General features: G+C 29.6%; 1 protein-coding gene across 11 annotated transcripts in view; it reads left to right on the top strand.

Annotated features, from left to right (window-relative positions):
• LOC122577614 overlaps positions 1–20,304 on the top strand; it is a 41,981-nt gene that overhangs the window by 12,234 nt on the left and 9,443 nt on the right. For 2 of the 11 annotated variants that reach the window (XM_043749013.1, XM_043749012.1), the window contains 10 exons: positions 197–499; positions 767–901; positions 1,091–1,848; positions 2,465–2,654; positions 4,972–5,304; positions 8,154–8,190; positions 10,110–10,252; positions 16,141–16,467; positions 18,124–18,129; positions 19,051–19,485. In XM_043749013.1, coding sequence (XP_043604948.1) covers positions 197–499; positions 767–901; positions 1,091–1,848; positions 2,465–2,654; positions 4,972–5,304; positions 8,154–8,190; positions 10,110–10,252; positions 16,141–16,467; positions 18,124–18,129; positions 19,051–19,485 — 2,667 coding nt within the window. The remainder of the gene's footprint in view (positions 1–196; positions 500–766; positions 902–1,090; positions 1,849–2,464; positions 2,655–4,971; positions 5,305–8,153; positions 8,191–10,109; positions 10,253–16,140; positions 16,468–18,123; positions 18,130–19,050; positions 19,486–20,304) is intronic. The other 9 variants (XM_043749015.1, XM_043749017.1, XM_043749014.1 and 6 more) reach the window with 9 other exon arrangements.

Raw genomic sequence — 20,304 nt, 5'->3', positions numbered from 1 at the left:
TATTTTCCTGTGTTATTATACAGAGTGTATAGTGTAACTTAAACACCTTAACAATTTTTAAAGTCTTTTATAAGTTTATACATATGTATAATTATCTTTAAATTTAATAAAATTCAAGTTTGAGAAAGAGGAGAGAAGATTATATTATTATATCAAGAAAATAGAAATTACAGAATATTTTCATGTTTCTTTTTAGAAGGAGGATACTTCTGCAGAAATCATCGTAGAAAAGGCTGTGGTAGAAACAAATATAAATTATTCTGATGATCAAGCTGTAAATGCCTCTCCTCCATCTCCTAAAATTGAAGATGAAGAAGAAGACTCTTTAAAACCATCAACTATACCTACAGATAATATAAGCAATTTGGTATCATCTGGTGGTAGTACATTTGATTATTTATATGAATTCTCAGAAACTCGAAAAGTACTTGAGGAATTCTTTAAATGTCCACCACCAACAAAAGAAAAGGAAAACAGTACTGAGTCTTTCCCATTTCAGGTATCAACATTTTGTTTATTTTATATGTATTATAATCGACAAAACTAAAATTTACATAAATACACATTTAATATTATAGATATTTTAAGTTTATTCATGCCTTAGTTAAAGCTTTTAATTCTTTTAATGTAACTTTATCTTACAATGTTAGCACATGGTTTACATTAAAAAGCATTTTCTGACTTTTCTTGCTTGTACTAAAATTGATTTTTTTATGATGGTAACTATGTTTCGAACTACCGCGTATAACCATATTCTTTTCTCAAGGATTTGGATTATGAATTGCGGAGACAAGGAGGAAGTGCTTATGTTGGTCAACGATTAGCTAGTGGTCCACCAACAACAGAGGAAGTTCTAGTTCATGAATCTCCCAAGAAACAAAGAGCAGATTTTCCACAAAATGTAAGAATATTCATACAAACAAATTTCTAAATGTGTATATATAGTAATTTTTATTTGTATATAAGCCATTAATCAAATTTGAAGTTAATCATCAAAAATCGATCTACAATAAAAAAAAGACAAAGTCCAAAATATGTTACATAAATGAAATTATATTTACTTGAATTTTAGTATTCCGTCTCTTTTTAGGCTGGTGAACATGAAAATAATTTCTTAGACCTCTCAGTAGGTACTGGCAGTAGTGAGGATCTCGGAGAAACAGAGGTTGGATTGCAAGTCGGGCACTCTCGCAATTTTACATTGAGTCCTGAAACAACTGATTGCGACAGTAATTGTGGAGATCTCGATAGTGAAGTTTCATTAATGATGATGGATAATGAATTAATACCAGCTAGTGGTCTTCTTGGATCAGTTGGTGATTTAGGAAATAATTCAGATTCATTGAGAATATATGCTAGCATGCCAGTTCTTGAAGATGGCTTATCTAGTGGACACGCCAGTGATACTGATAATAATAATCCAACTGTGATGTTGATGAAGCGACAAATTAATGAAATTGAAAAAGAAATTATTCAACGTAGTCGTATTAATGATAGTACTCATCCAGCTACCACAGAGAATGATTCAGTTGGGAAAGATCTCTCTGGCTTAAATGTCGGTAAAGATATTTTGCATTCCTTAAAAACTTCATCGCCTGATCTATTTGTTCCTAAGAAAGAAAATTCGTATGATACAAATGAGCTTCAGCTTGATGGTTTGGATCCTCTTGGCACACCGCCACCACCGGCACCTCAGGCTAGACAAAGCGTTAATCTAGAAATAGGTGGTGAAGTTGAAGCTGCTATTAAAGACATTAGAATGGCTTTACAAAGGACTAAGACTTTGCCTGTAAAATCTTCTACAGAAGAACCAGCTGAACCTAATGTCAGTCCTATTTGGATACCAAGGTATTTCACTTTCCTTTTCTTAAAGTTTGTATTCTTTTATTTGGTTTGCAAATATTTGTATATTTTTAATACGAATTAAAACAACAGCAATTATATTCAAATTTTAATTTATAAGTTATGTATTAGTATTTTTGCTATTTCTCTTGTTCTTTCAAAATTTTAAATAAAATCTTTCAGTATCATATTCCATTCATTTAAAGTTTGCATTAAAATGCCTGATATGAGCAATAAAAATTACAAACATGAATTATGTGTACTGTTAAACATCTTTATATTTACATAAATAATTTATAATGTAAGATTTTATCTATTCTACAATAGTATTTATTGTTACTATTATACACATCAATCCACAGAGTATTCTTTATTGACAGTAATACATATATTTATTTTAGTTATTATAGACGTCATTATTATAAATTTTTAATCTGAATATTTTCTTATATAAATATTTGTACTGTTTAAACGGCATAGACTCAATAATCTATTGTAAAATAAAAATATTAAGAATACAAAATATTATAAAAAAGAAACTATTTTGCATAATAAATTAATCATTCATATTTGTATTTGAGATGTAATTACTGTTCTTTAAGAACATCTAACTAAAATGTAGTCTATCGGATGGCAGGCGGAGAATTTGCGTGGAAAATAATAGCGAAGAGTCGGAAGTTCGTCGTACGGGTGAAGAAGCAGATGTTGAAATCGAGGAGGGTCCAGATGAAGAAGAGGCAGATACTGACCTCGAAACTGATCGTTTACTTGGACAGCAAAGAACAGACGACCAGGGTTTTTACGACGACAAGGTAAGATATATAATAATAAAATAATATTATTCAATAAGGCTTTTTTAAATCACAATCTTACGAATTGACGAAATAGTCTTCGCGCAAATTAGTAAAATTAAAACACACCTCTAAAGATAACAGTATGCGTATATGTACTATACACATAAACTGAAATCGTCATGTATTTTGTTGCAGGCGAAATGTATAGTATTAAAAAATAATATCTAATCAAAGATACCGAATAAATATAGTACAGTTTTCTTTCTAGTACGAACTTTAACTTTTCTCCACTTTTATATTATTACAGTTATCTTCTTATGTTCTCATGTTATCTTCTCAAATCTTGTATTTAAAAAATTACTGTTGATTTTTATTATTCTAAATATTTATTAAAAAAACATTTACAGCAATTTAGAATATAGCCCTTAAAAATGTTGAACCAGGTTCTGTCAAAGATTCTTAATAATTTTAACCTTTAATAATGAAAATTAAAAACTTATTGATATTTATTATTTATTCAGTAGCCTTTCTTATTATTGCCATTTATAATTCGGATTATACAATTAACAAAATACTTTGTATTAAAAATATTACTTTTCATATATAACCACGTAAATATATATATGTACAAATTATTATTATCGATGCTCTATGTTAGAAGATATCTATTGATTCAGTATCTTATTAGTAGTAATTATGTACAGGGTATTTGAAACTTATTTGTCACGAGCATCACAGCGTTATTCTACACCTCTGAATCGTCAAAGATCTGCAAATAAAGTAGCCGCAAAATTGACCATGACCTTGTTGATATTAAAGGTCAAAATTTTTGTTGTTGCATTGTATTTTACTCATCGTGAGGACAAAAAGTATCCAAGGAATTGTAAGTCGTAATTCAATAGTTCTCTGGGGGGGGGGGATGTTAAAGTTCCATTAATTTTCAAATTCAGTTTATTTGTAATTTGCTTATATTGTGCAGTCAGATGCAGGAAAAGTAGCATCTATTGTCATACATAGGTACTCCAGATCCACTATTATAAATTCCATATCTCCCTTTTTTTCTCTCTCGCAGCCCTGGACTCGCATTTCTACATTCCAAATCAATTTTTCTCCTAGATTACGCCCTGACTTTAGATGATAAGAAAATTGATGAACCGGTTGACTAGTGTGAGATGGAGCAGCATCATCGATCGATTCAACAATTTTTTTATCATCAAAGTCAGTGTGTGATCTTGGGGAGAAATTTGGTCGGAATGTAGAAATGCGACTTCGGGAATAAGAAGGGCTAATAACGAAAAAGAAAGAAAAAGGAAATATCGAATTTATAATAATGGATCTGGGATATCTATGTGTGACAATAGATGCTACTTTTCCTGCATTTGACTGCCAATTGTGCATAAGCATATTGCAAAACGAGTTTTAAAATTAATGGAACTTCAATATATCTTCTTTTTTTTCAAGAGAACTATCGAGTTGCAAACCACGATTCCTTGGAGACCTTTCGTCCTCACAATGAGTAGAATATGATGCAACAAAGAAATTTGATCTTTAACATCAAGGTCAAGATCACATCGAGGATTCAGGGTGTAGAAAAATCCTGTGATCATGACAAATCAGTTTCGAATATCCTATACATATCAAGAACAAAACTCTTTTATTCGTTAAAGATTAATAATTCTCATATTATACAATTTATTTGATGATATGATAACATATAATTGTTCAATGGTCTTAATCCTTTATTTAGCAGTACAAAAAATATTTTTAAAATATTCTGCAATATCTAGGAGAAATTCAGTAAAGTTCATTAATTATATATGTATTTATTGTAATTATAAATAATGTTATTTAACAACAAATAAATTTAATAACAGTAAAATATCATTTGACTGAATAAGATACTAAGATAAATATTATAGTTTACAAATGTTAATAGTAAATATTAGTTTTTAATAAAGAAAAGGAAATATGGGTTTTATAAAGGAATTATAAAAACTCTTAAAAGTAAGATTGAAATAGTTTCGTGTTTATATCTTATTTATGTTTTATAACTATTTACAATTAGAAAAAATTGTTGAGGTAAAATTAACCGTTATTTTTATACAGAAAATATTTTAATTTATTTCATATCTTCTCTATCTTTATCGCCCCCTTCTCGTGTATTCTGCGAAAAAAGATATTATAATGCATACAGATTAGTTTATTCAGAATACGTTAAACTAAGTAAAGGATTAAAGTAAATAAAAAATATGCCTTAGGTAGTGCATGATCTGTGTAGGGGTATTATCTTAAGGGTAAACAGACTAACATAATAAATATAATTGGTGTTACATAGGGGTGGAGGAAGCCTAAGACTAGGACAATGTTACCACCGATGAGTGGAAAAGTGCCAACTCCTAAGCAAACTCCCCCGAAAAGCCTGAGTGTCGTTCCAGTAGAAAGCCCGCTAGCACCTTCGGAACCCTTAGCTTCGACCTCAGCCTGTGTATCCACTTCCGCTTCTGCCTCTATTTCACCTCCTCCAGTAGTTTCCGTTATTCAAGCCCCGCCTTCCGATTGTGATGTTACTACTCCCTCACAACCTACGACAAGTCCACAGAAGACTCCAGCCAAAAATTCTCCCTCGTCCCCTCAGAGTCTCAAGGAATCCAGCAACAAGGTGAAAAAGGTGCCCCTTCAATTACATTTCATCAACCTATCTTCTTTTATTATGGCTGCTACTAATCATACTGCTACTACTCTCTTTTCTATTCATTTATTATTACCATTAGTGCAAGTAACATATTCAGTTAAATAGCAACAAACAACAAATGCCAATTGATATATTTACTACAATCTTCGTGTTATTCATTATTTGTTAAAAAAAACCTCTCATTATTTAAAAATTAAATAATTATCAGATAATTATTAATTAAATATTATCAAATATTATTAATTAAATTATTAATTAAGTTAAATTATTATTGTTAAATAAAAAAAAAATTAAAGGTACTTTTCTATGTTACAATTGTATATCATATTTTGATATTCATAAAATAATTAATAATTTTTCATGAATGTTTTTTAAAAGGATTTGTTTTTTATTTTATTAATTTCGTAAATAAGTGTTCGATAAAATTATAATGCTTTTGGGGTTTTTATATCTATATTTATACCTTCTATTTGAATTCTGAAAATTTCAAGTTTTAGAGTAACTGATTGCATTTATTTGTAATCTTAGTACAATCCTCCTAATCAATAACATCATTTGCTATTTCTTCCACTATATACGTAGAGACCATTATATGGAGGGTTCAGAAATCAATCAGTGAAAGTTCAACTTTCCCCGAAAATGAGTTGCATAATCTAAAAACTAATTTATTGTTCAAATATTTCAATTGATAAAGTAGCTACTTTTATACGTAGATATACAATAGATTTCGGTACTTATATCGACCACTGAGTTACTGGTTAAAATTATTCAGCGGATGATCAATGCAAGTCACTTTAAAGTCGCGTTAAGTTTACGCTTTGTCGTTTATTATTTAGAGAATAATTTCAACGTGAGAGAAAAAAATGAAAATACGCATTTTTTGTTATCAGAAAATTATCCTTTTTCTGATAGTGAGTCTGAAGATAATTATTTATGAATGCTGTCCTAGATTTCGATGATTTTGAAAAATATTATAGAAATTTTAAACAATTTTTCCCTTTGCATGTTACCGCTGGACTCTCTTAGTATTTTCAAAAAACTGTCGCTATCACTACAGAGAATTCTATCTATATGTGTATACCTGTGACACAGTTTACTTTCATCAGCCATTGATCTCTTTATCTTTGTACGCATACGCGAAGCTGCAAAAAATGTATTCGAAAATTTGTTCCGACGGGATAATATCAATAAAATATAAAGCTTAGTATGAATTATAATTATGTTATTGTTACCCAAATTATATTAGTCATAACGCGGCGACCAAATTTTAAAGACTAACTCGAACCTAACGCAAACCATTAAGGGTAATCATTTTTAATATGCTGTTGTGCACGAAGCTGTAATACGAAAGATTCGTTTATATATACTACGTATAAACAAAAGATAAGATTTAGGCTTTCGTTAGCTTTTTAAATCCGACCCAACGAGGCGGTCCGCAAACAAACTAACGCTCATTGCTACGGATGCCCAATTATATTCACTGTAACGATACCGACTAGTTCTGCGAATATCTCGAAAACTAAGATCGAGTGGCGGTTACATGTATAGAAAAAAATTGCTTAGAATCATGCCCTTAACGACATATTAAAAAGTTATCGAAATTCAATGTGGCGGCAGCTTTCTAAATAATTAGCAAAATTTGTTGTAAAGAAAGTTTGCAGAATGATCTTCTATTTTATGAGATCGACATATGAGATGAAAAAGTCCAGAGTATCGACTCGCGAAAGAAATTAAAAAGAAACACATATTTGATCTGATACGTTATACTCCGCTGCATTATTATAGGTTTTATCGAATCTTGCCTACAATAAATGAAAAAACACTAGCATTCATATCAAAGGCAAATCAAATGAACTTTGATGCCAGTAGCTTTGAAAGTGATAATCCGGACAAATATTTGACATGTCATTCTTTGATTTAATCTGATTTCTATTAAAAAACATGGCGTTTTCTTTTCTTTCTCTTACGGTTAAGCTTATTCGTATGTCATTTTATAACAAAAATCGCTTTTTGCATCTTTATTAGTGTTATATTTACAACCATATAAATTGTAAAAACTTTCTTTATTTCGGTTTCAATGCTAATGGACTTGTACTGATTTGCTTCTGAACCCCTCATATATAATTTCCATCTTTTCTTCCCTTTCGGTGATTAAATATGAATTGTATAATATACTAATCTAAAGAGATATATATCAATGCAATTTACAAATTATATAAACACAAAGTAGTGATAAATAGTTACATAGTACGTCACAAGTGCATGCATATTAACAAATTCAAAACAGTTTTCGTTATTTTCGTAATGCAAATAAAGTAGAGCCAAATGGTAACGGTAATCTTTAAGTACGATTTTATTAAAAAAAGTAATTGCCTTATTTTTCATTTTTCAGTCTTTTATTCTTTTTTTTTCTTCAGATTGCATTTTGAAAAATATTACAATATTAAAACAATATTGCAATATTAAGATAGCTAGACAATACAAAAGCAATGAAATAAAAGGCATATACATCCATACAGTATTTTTCAAAATATATGTAAATGATAGATTTTATACACTGACGTTTAATTTAATTATTAATTTTATAAAAAGAGATTCATGGTTCGGGTTAAGGTCTTTCGAAACTTATTTAACTATACATTAGTTGCAATAAATATTTCCTCAAAACTTATTTATCGAGACAGTTAGATTTGAAAAAATATTGCATGAAGCTTTGATAAGTGGTACAAAATATAATTAGCAAAAGCACGTATTCATAACATTGTATGATGAATTTTCGCTTGTTTTAGTAGTGAAGTAATTGCAAATATTTTTATGTTTAATAGGAAAAAGAAGAGAAGAAGAAAAGCAGAAATAAAGAAGGTAATGAAAACTATTTCTATGCTTTTTGCGAATACATACAAAGTACATGTTACTTCATTATTTAGTATTGCTTTTCGTAATAATTTTGTAATATTTGTAATAAGTGATATAACAATAATTTTTATTGCTCACTGAGGAATGTTATTTAATATCATGTGATATATTTTTCTGGTTGTAAATAGTATAGAAATATAGTGATACTATATATGTGTATGCACTTTTTGTAAATTATTTTTAAAATTTCATGATAAATGTTCGTAAACCAGAAAAAGGATCGCTTATCACAAATATTTTAGAAAATTAAGATATAATATTGCTATGTTAGAAAACCTCATGATAAGCTAAAGGTATACGAAATTAATTGTTTTTATCTTATTTGATAATGTATGATATAGATTAAGAAAGCAAAGAAGCTTAATTAATGCTTATTTAATTTTCTGCAATAAGATTAAAGCTTATGTGATGCTATAGATAATGTTACTTCTATGATCTTACTCGATTCAAAACAAACTCTAAAGAATATTCCTAACTCTATCATTTTGATTATTTTAACTATTCATTTTCAAATTATGTACATATTAATAAATGTATAAAATGTGTCTTTCATTTGCTGCATTCCTGTTGGATATACTCGGTAGGTAGTTTAAAGTAAAATTTATAATTTTTTCAAACTTGGAACTTGCAATATAATCAGTTAACTGTGGAAAGTTAGTCAAAATTGTTCTTCATTTTACTTAACTAATGTAACGCAACTTTTGATTTTACACTGATGATTGAAGACAGTAAGAATTATGTTTGCAATTTTGCTATTTCTATAAATTTGGAAGGAATAAGAATAAGATTACTAATTATACTAAATAAGATTACTAATGGATAACTTAAGTAACAACATTACTTTCAATATTACGTAACAGTTTTGCTGTAGCAAGCAAACTGTCTAACTGATTTATAAGCATTAACATCACTGCATGTTTGGAAGACATGAATTTGTATCTCTTTAAACCCTTTGATAAGATGACAGATAACTTGATAATATCCCATCGGCTGATAACTATTTGATCTAATTCCTTTTCCGAGAATATTTATGGAAGTTGATCAGTACTGTACGAAATGAACTTCTGTGATGTACTTATAATCTATTTAGATGTTAGATTTGTTAGAAAAAGCTAAGAATTAAGAATGTCCATTTCAGTGGAATCATTTTATCTATTTATTATGTAACTGAATTATATACGTATATTAGTTACATAAAATTGGAAACTTCGGATCAAGCCTAGATCTATTGAAACTAGTGAAGAACTATTACAAGAAATCAATTATGGAGTATAAGAAATATGAAGAATAAGAAGTGCAAAGAAAGGAAATTATATTGTTTTAAATAAATATAATTGATAATTATAATTTAAAGATTTATGTGATACGAATAATTATTCATATATGAAATATATATATTCAAACAAATACCAATTTTCCATACCTGACATTAGTTGTTGAATTTAAAGAGATAATAAATTAAATAAATCGACCAAAGAACGTATTCATTATTAAAATATGTTAAAGAACTATGAAGAACATTAAAATTATACTATACTTGCTTGCTATACCAGAACTTTTAACGCATACAGAACCGTTTTGATACTTAATTACGAAACAAGAAAGAATTGGTAATTTTGTAAGAAGCCTAAAAAAGATCAGAAAACGACATCAAGCAACCAATCGGTTAATAAGAAATATGGATATAACGTTAACAGACAATTTAAAAAATGATGAAACCTTGATGGGAAGCGTTCCTGTTCCAATACGCGCGTCTTCAATTAGACTTGTTCGGTCACCGTTTGATTATTCTTTGGTGTTTGGCAATTTGAGCAAGAGGAGATCACGTGAAAAGTCTAACTGGTACATTTCTTTGAACGTTTCAGCTCTTCTCAACGATTCTTCAGTTTTGATCGAAGGAGTATTGTTCCGAGCCAGATACCTCGGATCTACTCAGCTCGTCTGCGAGGGAGAACCTACCAAGTCGACTCGTATGTGTCAGGCAGAGGAAGCTGTGTCTAGGATAAAGGTACGCTTATCATTCTCTTATTCTATGTTTGCATTTTACGCATATGCTCTTTACCTTACAACATACTTCTTTCGTTTCCCTCCTTCAAAATTATATTTTTACTTCTTTGATATCATAGGATTTGATAATTATTCCACGTTAAATTAATCTGATTTGCGGAAACAGTAATTTACCGAGCGATCTTTTACGATTTATTTAACACGAAAATTACATTGTGCATTCAACTATAGCATCCTGATTAACACTCCTTTCAAAAATAAGAAATTAAGAGATAATCAAAATATATGGAACAAGGTATGGTAGGATTTAGAAAGTGCAATTTGCATAAAAAAGAGCAAAGAATATGACATATATTTTTGTATTTAGAATGTCGGAAAAATTCTACACGCAATTTACTTTACAATTACAAACGATGAAAAAGTAAAATTAGAAAACGTAATTAATTTGATGTGGAATTTTCTTATATATTTTATTTCGATGAAACCTATCGCTGAGTCCTATTCTATACGGTTATCTGATCATAACCATATGTATTTATAATTAACAACATATTTAAATATGTTAGGATATCTAATGTCAAGTTAAACGTTACATGCACTCATTTACGCTCTATGTGCGCGGTAGAGATCACGTATAATTTTCATAACTCTCACATTTATCGCGCGTTACTAATAATATTATTATAAACGATTGCAACACTGCGAAGTAAGGGTAGATTGTCCACTATTAGACATATTTGTATCGTTTGCACAATTCATTCGGTAAATGCATGGCAGATCTTTAGTTCCTTCGAAACTTCATAATTCATAGGTAAAGACCTGCTGCTATCGTAAGCATTCCTCTTTTGTTCATTTCTTGTTTTGTCAATACAGATATGTTTGTATATACAAACAGTGGTTTATGTTGTGAAAAAATTACAAGAAGGGAAGAATAACTCCTATTTATAGAAGATTTGTGTTTGATAAACGTGAAATTTCTCGATCGTGAAGACAAAATGATTCGTACTTTAATAGAATATTAGCGTGCATAATTAATTATTGAGTTTCGATCATTCATTGTATAAGACACGCATTCAATTTTCACTCTTTTAATATCAACATAGCTTTCAATAAATAATATAAAAAGTAACTTCTTAAGATATTAATTGTATCTAACTTTTACTTCGAGGTTTAATGCGTGCATATATGTATAAAATAATTATAAGATCAATGGCAGAAACATCAGAACATAGTAGTACATCGTGCGAATTTAGAGAAGAATATCTCATTTCTTCATTAATTAATGTTAATTTCAATGTACAAGGAATCATTTTGATATTTGATATTTTTGTTATTTAATCTTGGAACTTTCCATTTATCAAACACTTTATAAAGAATATATTGCATTGAATTCAATAGGATCTTTAGATCCTATCTTTAGATAATCTTATCTTTAGATAGGATTAAAATTTCAATAATTTGAATAATCAAATGTCTCTTATTTGTTCTTCACAGTATTTTTTATTTATACCTGTAGATAGTTATTACATATACATACATAATATATGTTCGTTTATACCTATTGCGTTATCTGTGCAATATATGCAAGCTGTTAAATATTACGGTGATTTATATGAGATATATCAAGAAAACTATTGTTTAAAATAATTTATGTTGAATATTTATAGAAGTGTAATATTTTTTCGGTAGCTCTATAAGATGTATGTATATGCGATTTATGTGTATAACAGTAATATAATGCACTGACGCGTCCTTGCATGTACAATAAAATGCAATATAGAATGTCATAAAAAATATGTATTATAAAAATTTATATGTATTTTATTAAATTTTAGCTGATAAATAGCCTAGTATAAAAGTATGTTCAAACAAAATAAATTAAAGTTTTTGCTAAGATACTTCAGTTAAACCTGAGAGTTTTTCCCACAAGTTAGGAATATCGCGAAAACGAAGGATTATATTCGAAGTTAACCTTTCCTCAGAATTTCAACACAATTCTTGTTTTATTGATTTCTAATCCTATATTATGTAAATGTAATTTCTGGTAATATAACATTAAGAAATCATTGACTAATGTACACCAAACAAATAATTTCTGAATCAGCAACACGTTGATTGCCAACATTTTACTTAATTGAATTATCGGATACGACTGTTTAAAACTAACAACAATCGAATTAAATCTAATAAAATAGAAATAATAATTTCGAACAACCTTATATATTAAACGAAACTTTGAATTTAAAATATTAAAATTTTGATAAAATTTAATTTGTTTAAATTCTGATAAAAAAAAAAAAAACACGTGATTCGATATGCTGGGAATTTTAAAATATTTAACATGAAATGAAACATCGCCAATCAGAATCAACATTTTAATATAGAACATTTAATAATTTAGAAGTAGCAATAAGATGAACTATCAATTGCTAAAAAGAATTGATCGTGTTGTGGATTCTAAATACTCTATTTAAATACGATATATTTTTTGTATTTTATTATAATACCAGGCTGATACGTTGTTTTTAAGAAAGCAAAGGTACGGTAATTTTGAATTTTCTCTATGTATTTTTCATAAACTCATGTTTCACTCGGTATAAGAAAAGACTTACATTATTAGCATTTGACTGTGCTTTTTTCTACACACATGCTTTGATCACGTCTCTTCTGATGAATTAGTATTTTGTTCCATCTTTACACCGAACTATTTTATACAGTATCATATACCTTTGTAATTCAATCGTTTAGTATTCGAATAATTTTCTAATTACAATATTCTAGAAAAGTTACATAAAATGATAAAACTTTAAAAAAGATAAAAGATTTAGTTTCTCGATAAATTTCTATACAAAATATCACTAATTTTGTATAAGAGAACGATTTTACACATCGTATGTTATTTAGATGTTATATTAGCTAATATATAAATTTTGCATAAAATATTTAATAAGCAGTTTCGAATAAAACAGATTGATGCTATCTCAAAAAATGCGAATATCGATGTAAATATATAAATTAAAGTAAAATATAATTAATATCTTGAATTAAACTTTCAGTCGAGATTCTTAAAAAACTTTAAACTTAAGAGAGATAATTAATATTTAAAGGAGGAAAGTAATTTAAATTTACACGATAATTATAATAGCATGGTTTACACCACGTTGTAAAACGATATTTCTATCTAAAAATATAATGTCTTTTAATTGCATAATTTATTGTTAAAATTATACAGGATAATCTGCTACAGTATAAAAGTATAAAGTATGAAAATCTTTGCCTGTTCGTTTGGAAAGTCATTTGGAATAAAAAATAACTTGTATTTCTCAAAGCTGAGTTGTAATATTAAACTTAACACTTTCCAATAACAACAGTAAAATTTCGAATTGCAAGGGAACTTTACACTGTAACTACATAAGTATATATCGGGATCTATGTTCATATTTATAATGCTTTACATGCAGAATGATCACCCAAACAATCTGTTCGGAATTTTTATATTTTTCTAAAATTAGCCTTAACGTATAACATACTATGCTATAATCGTGATAACACGATGGCTCAATACCGTTTTTATAAAAGTATTATGTCAAATACTCTACTAATAAATAAATCAACAAAAATATTGCAGTGTATTGAAATGACATTTAATTATCAAATTAGACATTATAAAATAATTTTCTCATTATTAGACAACTTCTATATGAACTATTGTTTCTTATTTATATAATTTTGAAAATTCTTCGCATTTTCACCTAAACATTTTTATATACATAATTACACAATATTGTTTAATCATTCTGTAAATGAATTTTTTTAGGAAATATTCGAATACTAAGACATAGTTTGATTGTACACAAGACTAATTTGGGGATTGATCTGCATTAAAATTGATCACTACGTAAAAAAGTCCGAATGTTCTCTAATAGTCACCCCTTCCTCATGTTACTACCACCACCACCACCTACCTATCGTTCACTTTTTTTATGTGATTTTGATGTTTCTCTGTGTTTATCTGTCTCGGATAGGAGCTGGATAAAATACCAAATATAAGCATATATCTATAAATATAAACAAATAAAAACGTTGCTTTTGTTAACTATGCCATGTATATACCAGTGATAAATTAATACAATAAGATTTAAAAATAAGATTGTGGCTTTTGCAAACCAAAGCACAATGAAAAACAATCGTTGTATGATTACATTGGTAAAAATTAACTTACTATGCATGTATTTACATGCTTGGAAGATTCGGACAATGTATTTTAAATATATTGATATTATTCATGAAAAAGAGGCATATTTATTCGGCTCCTTTACGATTACTTTCTTGTGTATACATAGTTGTCTGCCCTACTTTGCTTCGTAGATTGTACGCAACACTATGTCTCTTTCTGCACGATCGTGTATTATAAAAATTTCGTGTAACATAAATCACAGTATAGAAGGAAAAAAAATGTATAAAGTACATTTATATTGATGGACTTGTGTGCTTCACATTAGCATATGGACTGATACGTTAATTCCGAAATAAGAATGTCACAGTTTAATTTCAATTTGCCTTGGAAATTCTTTTTACACGGCAGTATCTGTAGCGCACAAAAAATATAATAAAAAATAAAAGTCGGCCTTGATAAAACGAAGCTAATATTTTATTATATTTCACTGTAACACGTACATATGTAAGGTAATTTTAGATACTTTTTGAGGACAGAAAGAATATTGCACGTATCAGACTCTAACTTCGAAAGTGACACAACTCGAAGATACAAGAAACTAAGTACGCGCTCTGAACATAATAACACGTTATTCTGATAATCAACTTATCAACAAGAAGAAGCATACTCGTAAGATGGATTTTCCAAGTAACGTCACTTCTATTAAGAACGCGATATATGTATTTCAATATATCTGCGTTATTTTCGAATCTGAACGGAGGATATAAATATTAGAAACACACGGCGTCTTAAAATAAATGTATCGTTGAAAGATGAACTTGCTTCAAGACTTAGTTCTAAAACATTATTAATAGTTATGAATTATTAATATTTCTATAATTCTCACCAAACAGTTTATTTTTACAATTGATATTTATAAGGTGCCATATAATAAAAGAATTTGCAAATAATTTGATTCCAAGATATATTATCATAATATATCAGGAAATGATTCGTAACTCATATTTTGACGATTTTACGTCTAGAAACTCGATGAAAATGAATATTATTAAATTTGTTACATGTTCAAATGTTTCTTAAGAATCCTAAAAATGTATAGATCTGTACAGATCTGCACGATGTCCTAAATTTGAACAACAATAGGACATTCTCTGTGTGAGATGATGAGTGCCAACATCTCGAAGCATGATACAGTACCAGCTTCTATCGTATACAATTCAGTGGTTCTGTACAGTTTGTTGGCTTATACTTCAAACGTTTCACACGAATTTCGATCTGATCTGTGTGTGATTTCCATCATACCGATACTTGAAAGTTAATATTTAACAAACGTCAAGTTATCCCGTAACACACTTGCTCCAACCAAAACACGAAATAGAACAAATATAATACCGATCGTGTATTAATGTATTTATGTACGTATTCGGTAAAAGGAAAATAACAAGCCGATTAAGATCAAACGTAATGAATTTTCTTTGCTCCGAATCGAGTTTAGTTCTGTATTTGTCGTGGTGAAGAATGTACGATAGAGGAGAGAGTAGAACGACAATAAATTTGAGAAATGTAAATGCATTGTAGAGGAAAAGCAAAGAAAAAAAAAAATAAAAGTGGGAAATGAAAAGACGAAAAAATTGTCCGCGTTTGCTCGTGGTGTCGGTGGTGCGTGGTAATGTGACTAGCAAGAGCATTTGTTTTGTTTATCGTTACGGAAGGAGGGGCCAATGGCTACGGGTATGCAGGCTACGCTGTTAAACTATGGGGGGCAGCAAGGGTTTGGTCGGTGCAGCGTTGCATCGCAAGGAAGCTTCGAGGAAGATGAATGCGACTCGAGTGAAGAACTCATAGGGAACGCATCTGGTGGGGGCCAGTCCGAGTCGCAGACTGTGGGGCTCCAACCAAAACTGGCCCCGATCAGTGGCTCTATGGAGCCCACCACCGTTTTCAGGCTTCACTTTCTCGGATCGGTTGAAGTTGAAGAGGAAGGGAGACGTAAGCGCCTTAACAACCACATAGTGCGGGAGGCTGTGACTAAGATCAAGGTCCGCCCTCCAACCCTTAGATGTATCATTATATTCTATTCTATAATCGTTGTTATGTTCGACTCTCCTACCTGCAACAGATTGCTTTTTTTATTTCTCGTTTCTCTTTACATTACACCTTCGCTTTCTTTCACTGACAACGAGTACTCGAATTTTACGTACATGTTACTTACCTTAGTTCTTGAATCCTTCAAATTTAATTATTCGTCCGATACTCTACTAAATATATCTTCGTTTTAAAGAAAGAATTTTAGCGCTTTAAATAGCAAATTGGATATTGAAGAGTGAAAACTCTTAGATAGCTCGTAGTGTTACACAGCAAATGCTTTGTAGTGAATGCTACAGTTAACAAGATAAAGTAATAAATAGAAGATGCAAAAAATAATTTACTTAATAAAAGACATTACTCCACAGAAAGATATACCACGAAAATCTGTCAGGTGTACGCAAGCTTCTGACATTTCTGACGTTGTCTTTTTTCTCGTCGAGTGTAACAAGAATGTATGACGATACCTTTTAGGATATGTACAAGAATGGCAACATCTTGCAACATTGATAATGTTAGACATCTCTTGTCAGACATTGATTATTTTCAAAAGTAATGAAACTATTGCTTGATCGAATTACAGTGTTTTCTAAGAGACGCTTCCTTCCGTAAAAAGAAATGAAAAACAATGTTTATCGCGAGGAACCAACCGCACGAAAGAACGTGAAAGGAAGAATAATTAAGTCTTGCGCGTATAGGTCGCCTGTATAGAATCAGCAATCGGTGCAGGAATCCGTATATTGTCCTGGTTAATAAGCAAAGTCCGATGCTGATGCAGATTTCAACGTATGGAGCGTGGCATACTAGCGAGTGTTCAGATTAGACAAAATGTTTTACGGCCGTTTGATCGTTGCTAGAGACGCTAGTAAAATCTAGCTTCCAATTTCTAATAATTTTACGTTTTTATTACTTATTTACCTACTATATACGTATTCTCTTAAAGAGCCACTTTTTGCTTATCAAATTTACGTTACAATCGATGTAAAGTTCAGTGATTATTACCGTCTCACAACACTGATATGTTATCAAGTAACAGTTTCTTATAAGTTGAAAACACTCAAAATCAGAGCTTAAAGCAAAAACGACCAAGAAAATAAACTTTTATACGTATTAATAAGATAGAAGGATAAGATAATTATAATATTTCAAAGATAATGTAAGAGAAAAATATTTTTCTTCGATAGATTAATAATTGTTTAATTGTTTTAAATGAAAATTATCTGGATTTACTCGTTGTCAATGAAAATGGGTGTAACTAGACATGATTATTTAAACGAATTGTACTTTGAATGTATAATGTTTTTCACAATTATACGTGACACACATATTTGATTAGGTTTTCTTATTAAACTCTCAGGTTTACGGAAGTTTCGAATTTCAAGTTTATTAGTATAGAAAAAATACATATGGACGTGAATTCTATTTCACCAAACTTACTAACAATCGCATTTTCAATATTGTGCATCATTCCTTGCAATAAATTTATACATGATATATAGTAAACTTACAGCATCTTTTCTTACTGTTCTTTACTGTATAATATTGTTAATCTCAATTAATTAATTAATTGCTTCCTTTATTTTATTCTACATGCTGCTTCTTCGTGATAGGCATTGGTACGTATTTTTTACAATACCATTTTAATTGAATATCTTTTTCATGTGTAATGAAGATATAAGATGAAACATATATAGGTAGTTGAAAGTAGGAACTTCCATTTAGTACTTTTACTCTACACGATTTTTAATGAACTCGACGACAATATCATTGATGACAATACTTTTATGATAAGCTTTAAATCATTTGGTTTGCTAATAAATTGATATTGAGATAAAAACGACAAGATAATTAGTGTTTAATCTCACAATTTTTGCTTTTTAAGTAAACATTTTTGAAAATATTCATAACAAATTCGACAATATATGTGATGCAAAATACATATTGAAAAATATACATAATACTCGAAAGCACGTTAATAAATTTATTTTACTAATAATACTTGCAATTTTATAGAATAGAAGACATCTTTAGACCAACAAATCCAGAACTACAGCGCACTTTTTAATTACATTTATAATTACATTTGATAACTGCCTTTATGAAAAACTTTTTCAAACAGTCGGCAAATGTGTTGATTTAAAAACAGATATTGTCAGTAGTTACATACATATGCTCCCTTTAAATAAAAATTGAAGATTAATCTTTCTGTTTGTAAAGAAGAAAGCTATTGATAGTGTAGGTAGTAGCGTAATGTAAAAAGTAAGAGTTACAATCGTCGAATTCCCTCATTTTCAGATTCATTTTGCTACATCTACCCTAGTAATCAGTCGAACAATCGTATAATATTTTCATACTATTCTTGTTTCAATCTCTTCGTTTTAATTTCAAAAGGTTACTACATAAATACTTATCGTTGATTCAGCTTAGAAATTCGTTATTGTTGTCATTGAATCTACTACGTCGACGTAAAACAGACTTTCAGTGCTTTGATTTTCTATGCCATTCGAATATAAACAAATAAAAATTTGTACGTACAGGCACCGGATGGCGAAACTCAACCAAGTACGGAAGTTGATTTGTTCATCTCGACGGAAAAGATCATGGTTTTGAATACGGATCTAAAAGAGATCATGATGGATCACGCGTTAAGAACAATATCTTATATAGCAGATATTGGTGATGTAGTGGTGCTAATGGCACGAAGACGATTTGTACCACACGAAATGGAAGAGGCGCCGAAAATCAACAGAACTCCAAAGATGATTTGTCACGTGTTTGAAAGCGAAGAAGCCCGATTTATTGCACAAAGCATCGGACAAGCATTTCAAGTAGCTTACATGGAATTCCTTAAAGCAAATGGAATAGAAGACCATAGTTTCGTAAAAGAAATGGATTATCAGGAAGTACTCAATTCTCAAGAAATATTCGGTGACGAACTACAGATGTTTGCCAAAAAGGAAATGCAAAAAGAGGTAATTCATTAATTTCTATACTATATATAATCTAGTAGTATATTCTGTCTAATGAACTATCAAAAACCACTGTGACGCGAGCGTAATTTCTGATCTGTTAATGTCGTCCAATATCATAAAGGAAACACAGCAACGAATTGTATGAACAATACTACGAATAATATTTGCGCCTTTTATAAAAAATGTTTTCTCTCGCGCCAGATAGTTTCCTGATTGTACTGATTCGGAAAGAAGAGTTAAAATGTAGCCATTTTTGAGTATCAGAACATTTCAGAGCATCCCTCAAGGAACAAAAAATATTATTAGCACTTATGCGAAATGTGATAGAAAAATTGAAAAAAATAAGTGTATAGATGAAAAATGGCAATGGTCAAACTTGTTTATCCGTTACAATTAATCTTGGTCAGCAGAATTTCTGAAGAATTATTGTGTCGATATAGATGAATAATAATTCTGTAGCTGGATCAGAATTTAAAGAAAATGAAGGCTAAGTGTAAGACGTGGACAACTTTTGCCGTTGCCATTTTTTTATCTTTGCATTTATTAACTCAAGAAATATTTAAAGTCTCCAAATCTAAATCTAATTATTCATTGGCATTTAAAGAAAATGCGAATGATATCGAAACTAAATGTTTCTAAATAGCAAAATAATAAGTGGCGCGAACTTAATAATTGACCTAATATATGTAATGACGAACAGAAGTATTGGCAGATATAAGTTTTCTTATAAAACCCTGCGTGGGTCCTCCGTCCAATTTATGCATGAAAAATAATTTTCAAATTGAAATTAACGTTTAGATAGATCATACTTATCATTTC

This window comes from Bombus pyrosoma, linkage group LG2, assembly GCF_014825855.1.
Source record: "Bombus pyrosoma isolate SC7728 linkage group LG2, ASM1482585v1, whole genome shotgun sequence".
NCBI classification, from domain to species: Eukaryota; Metazoa; Arthropoda; class Insecta; order Hymenoptera; family Apidae; genus Bombus; species Bombus pyrosoma.
Note: the sequence above shows the minus strand (reverse complement) of the source record. Positions and strands in the feature narration are given on the sequence as shown.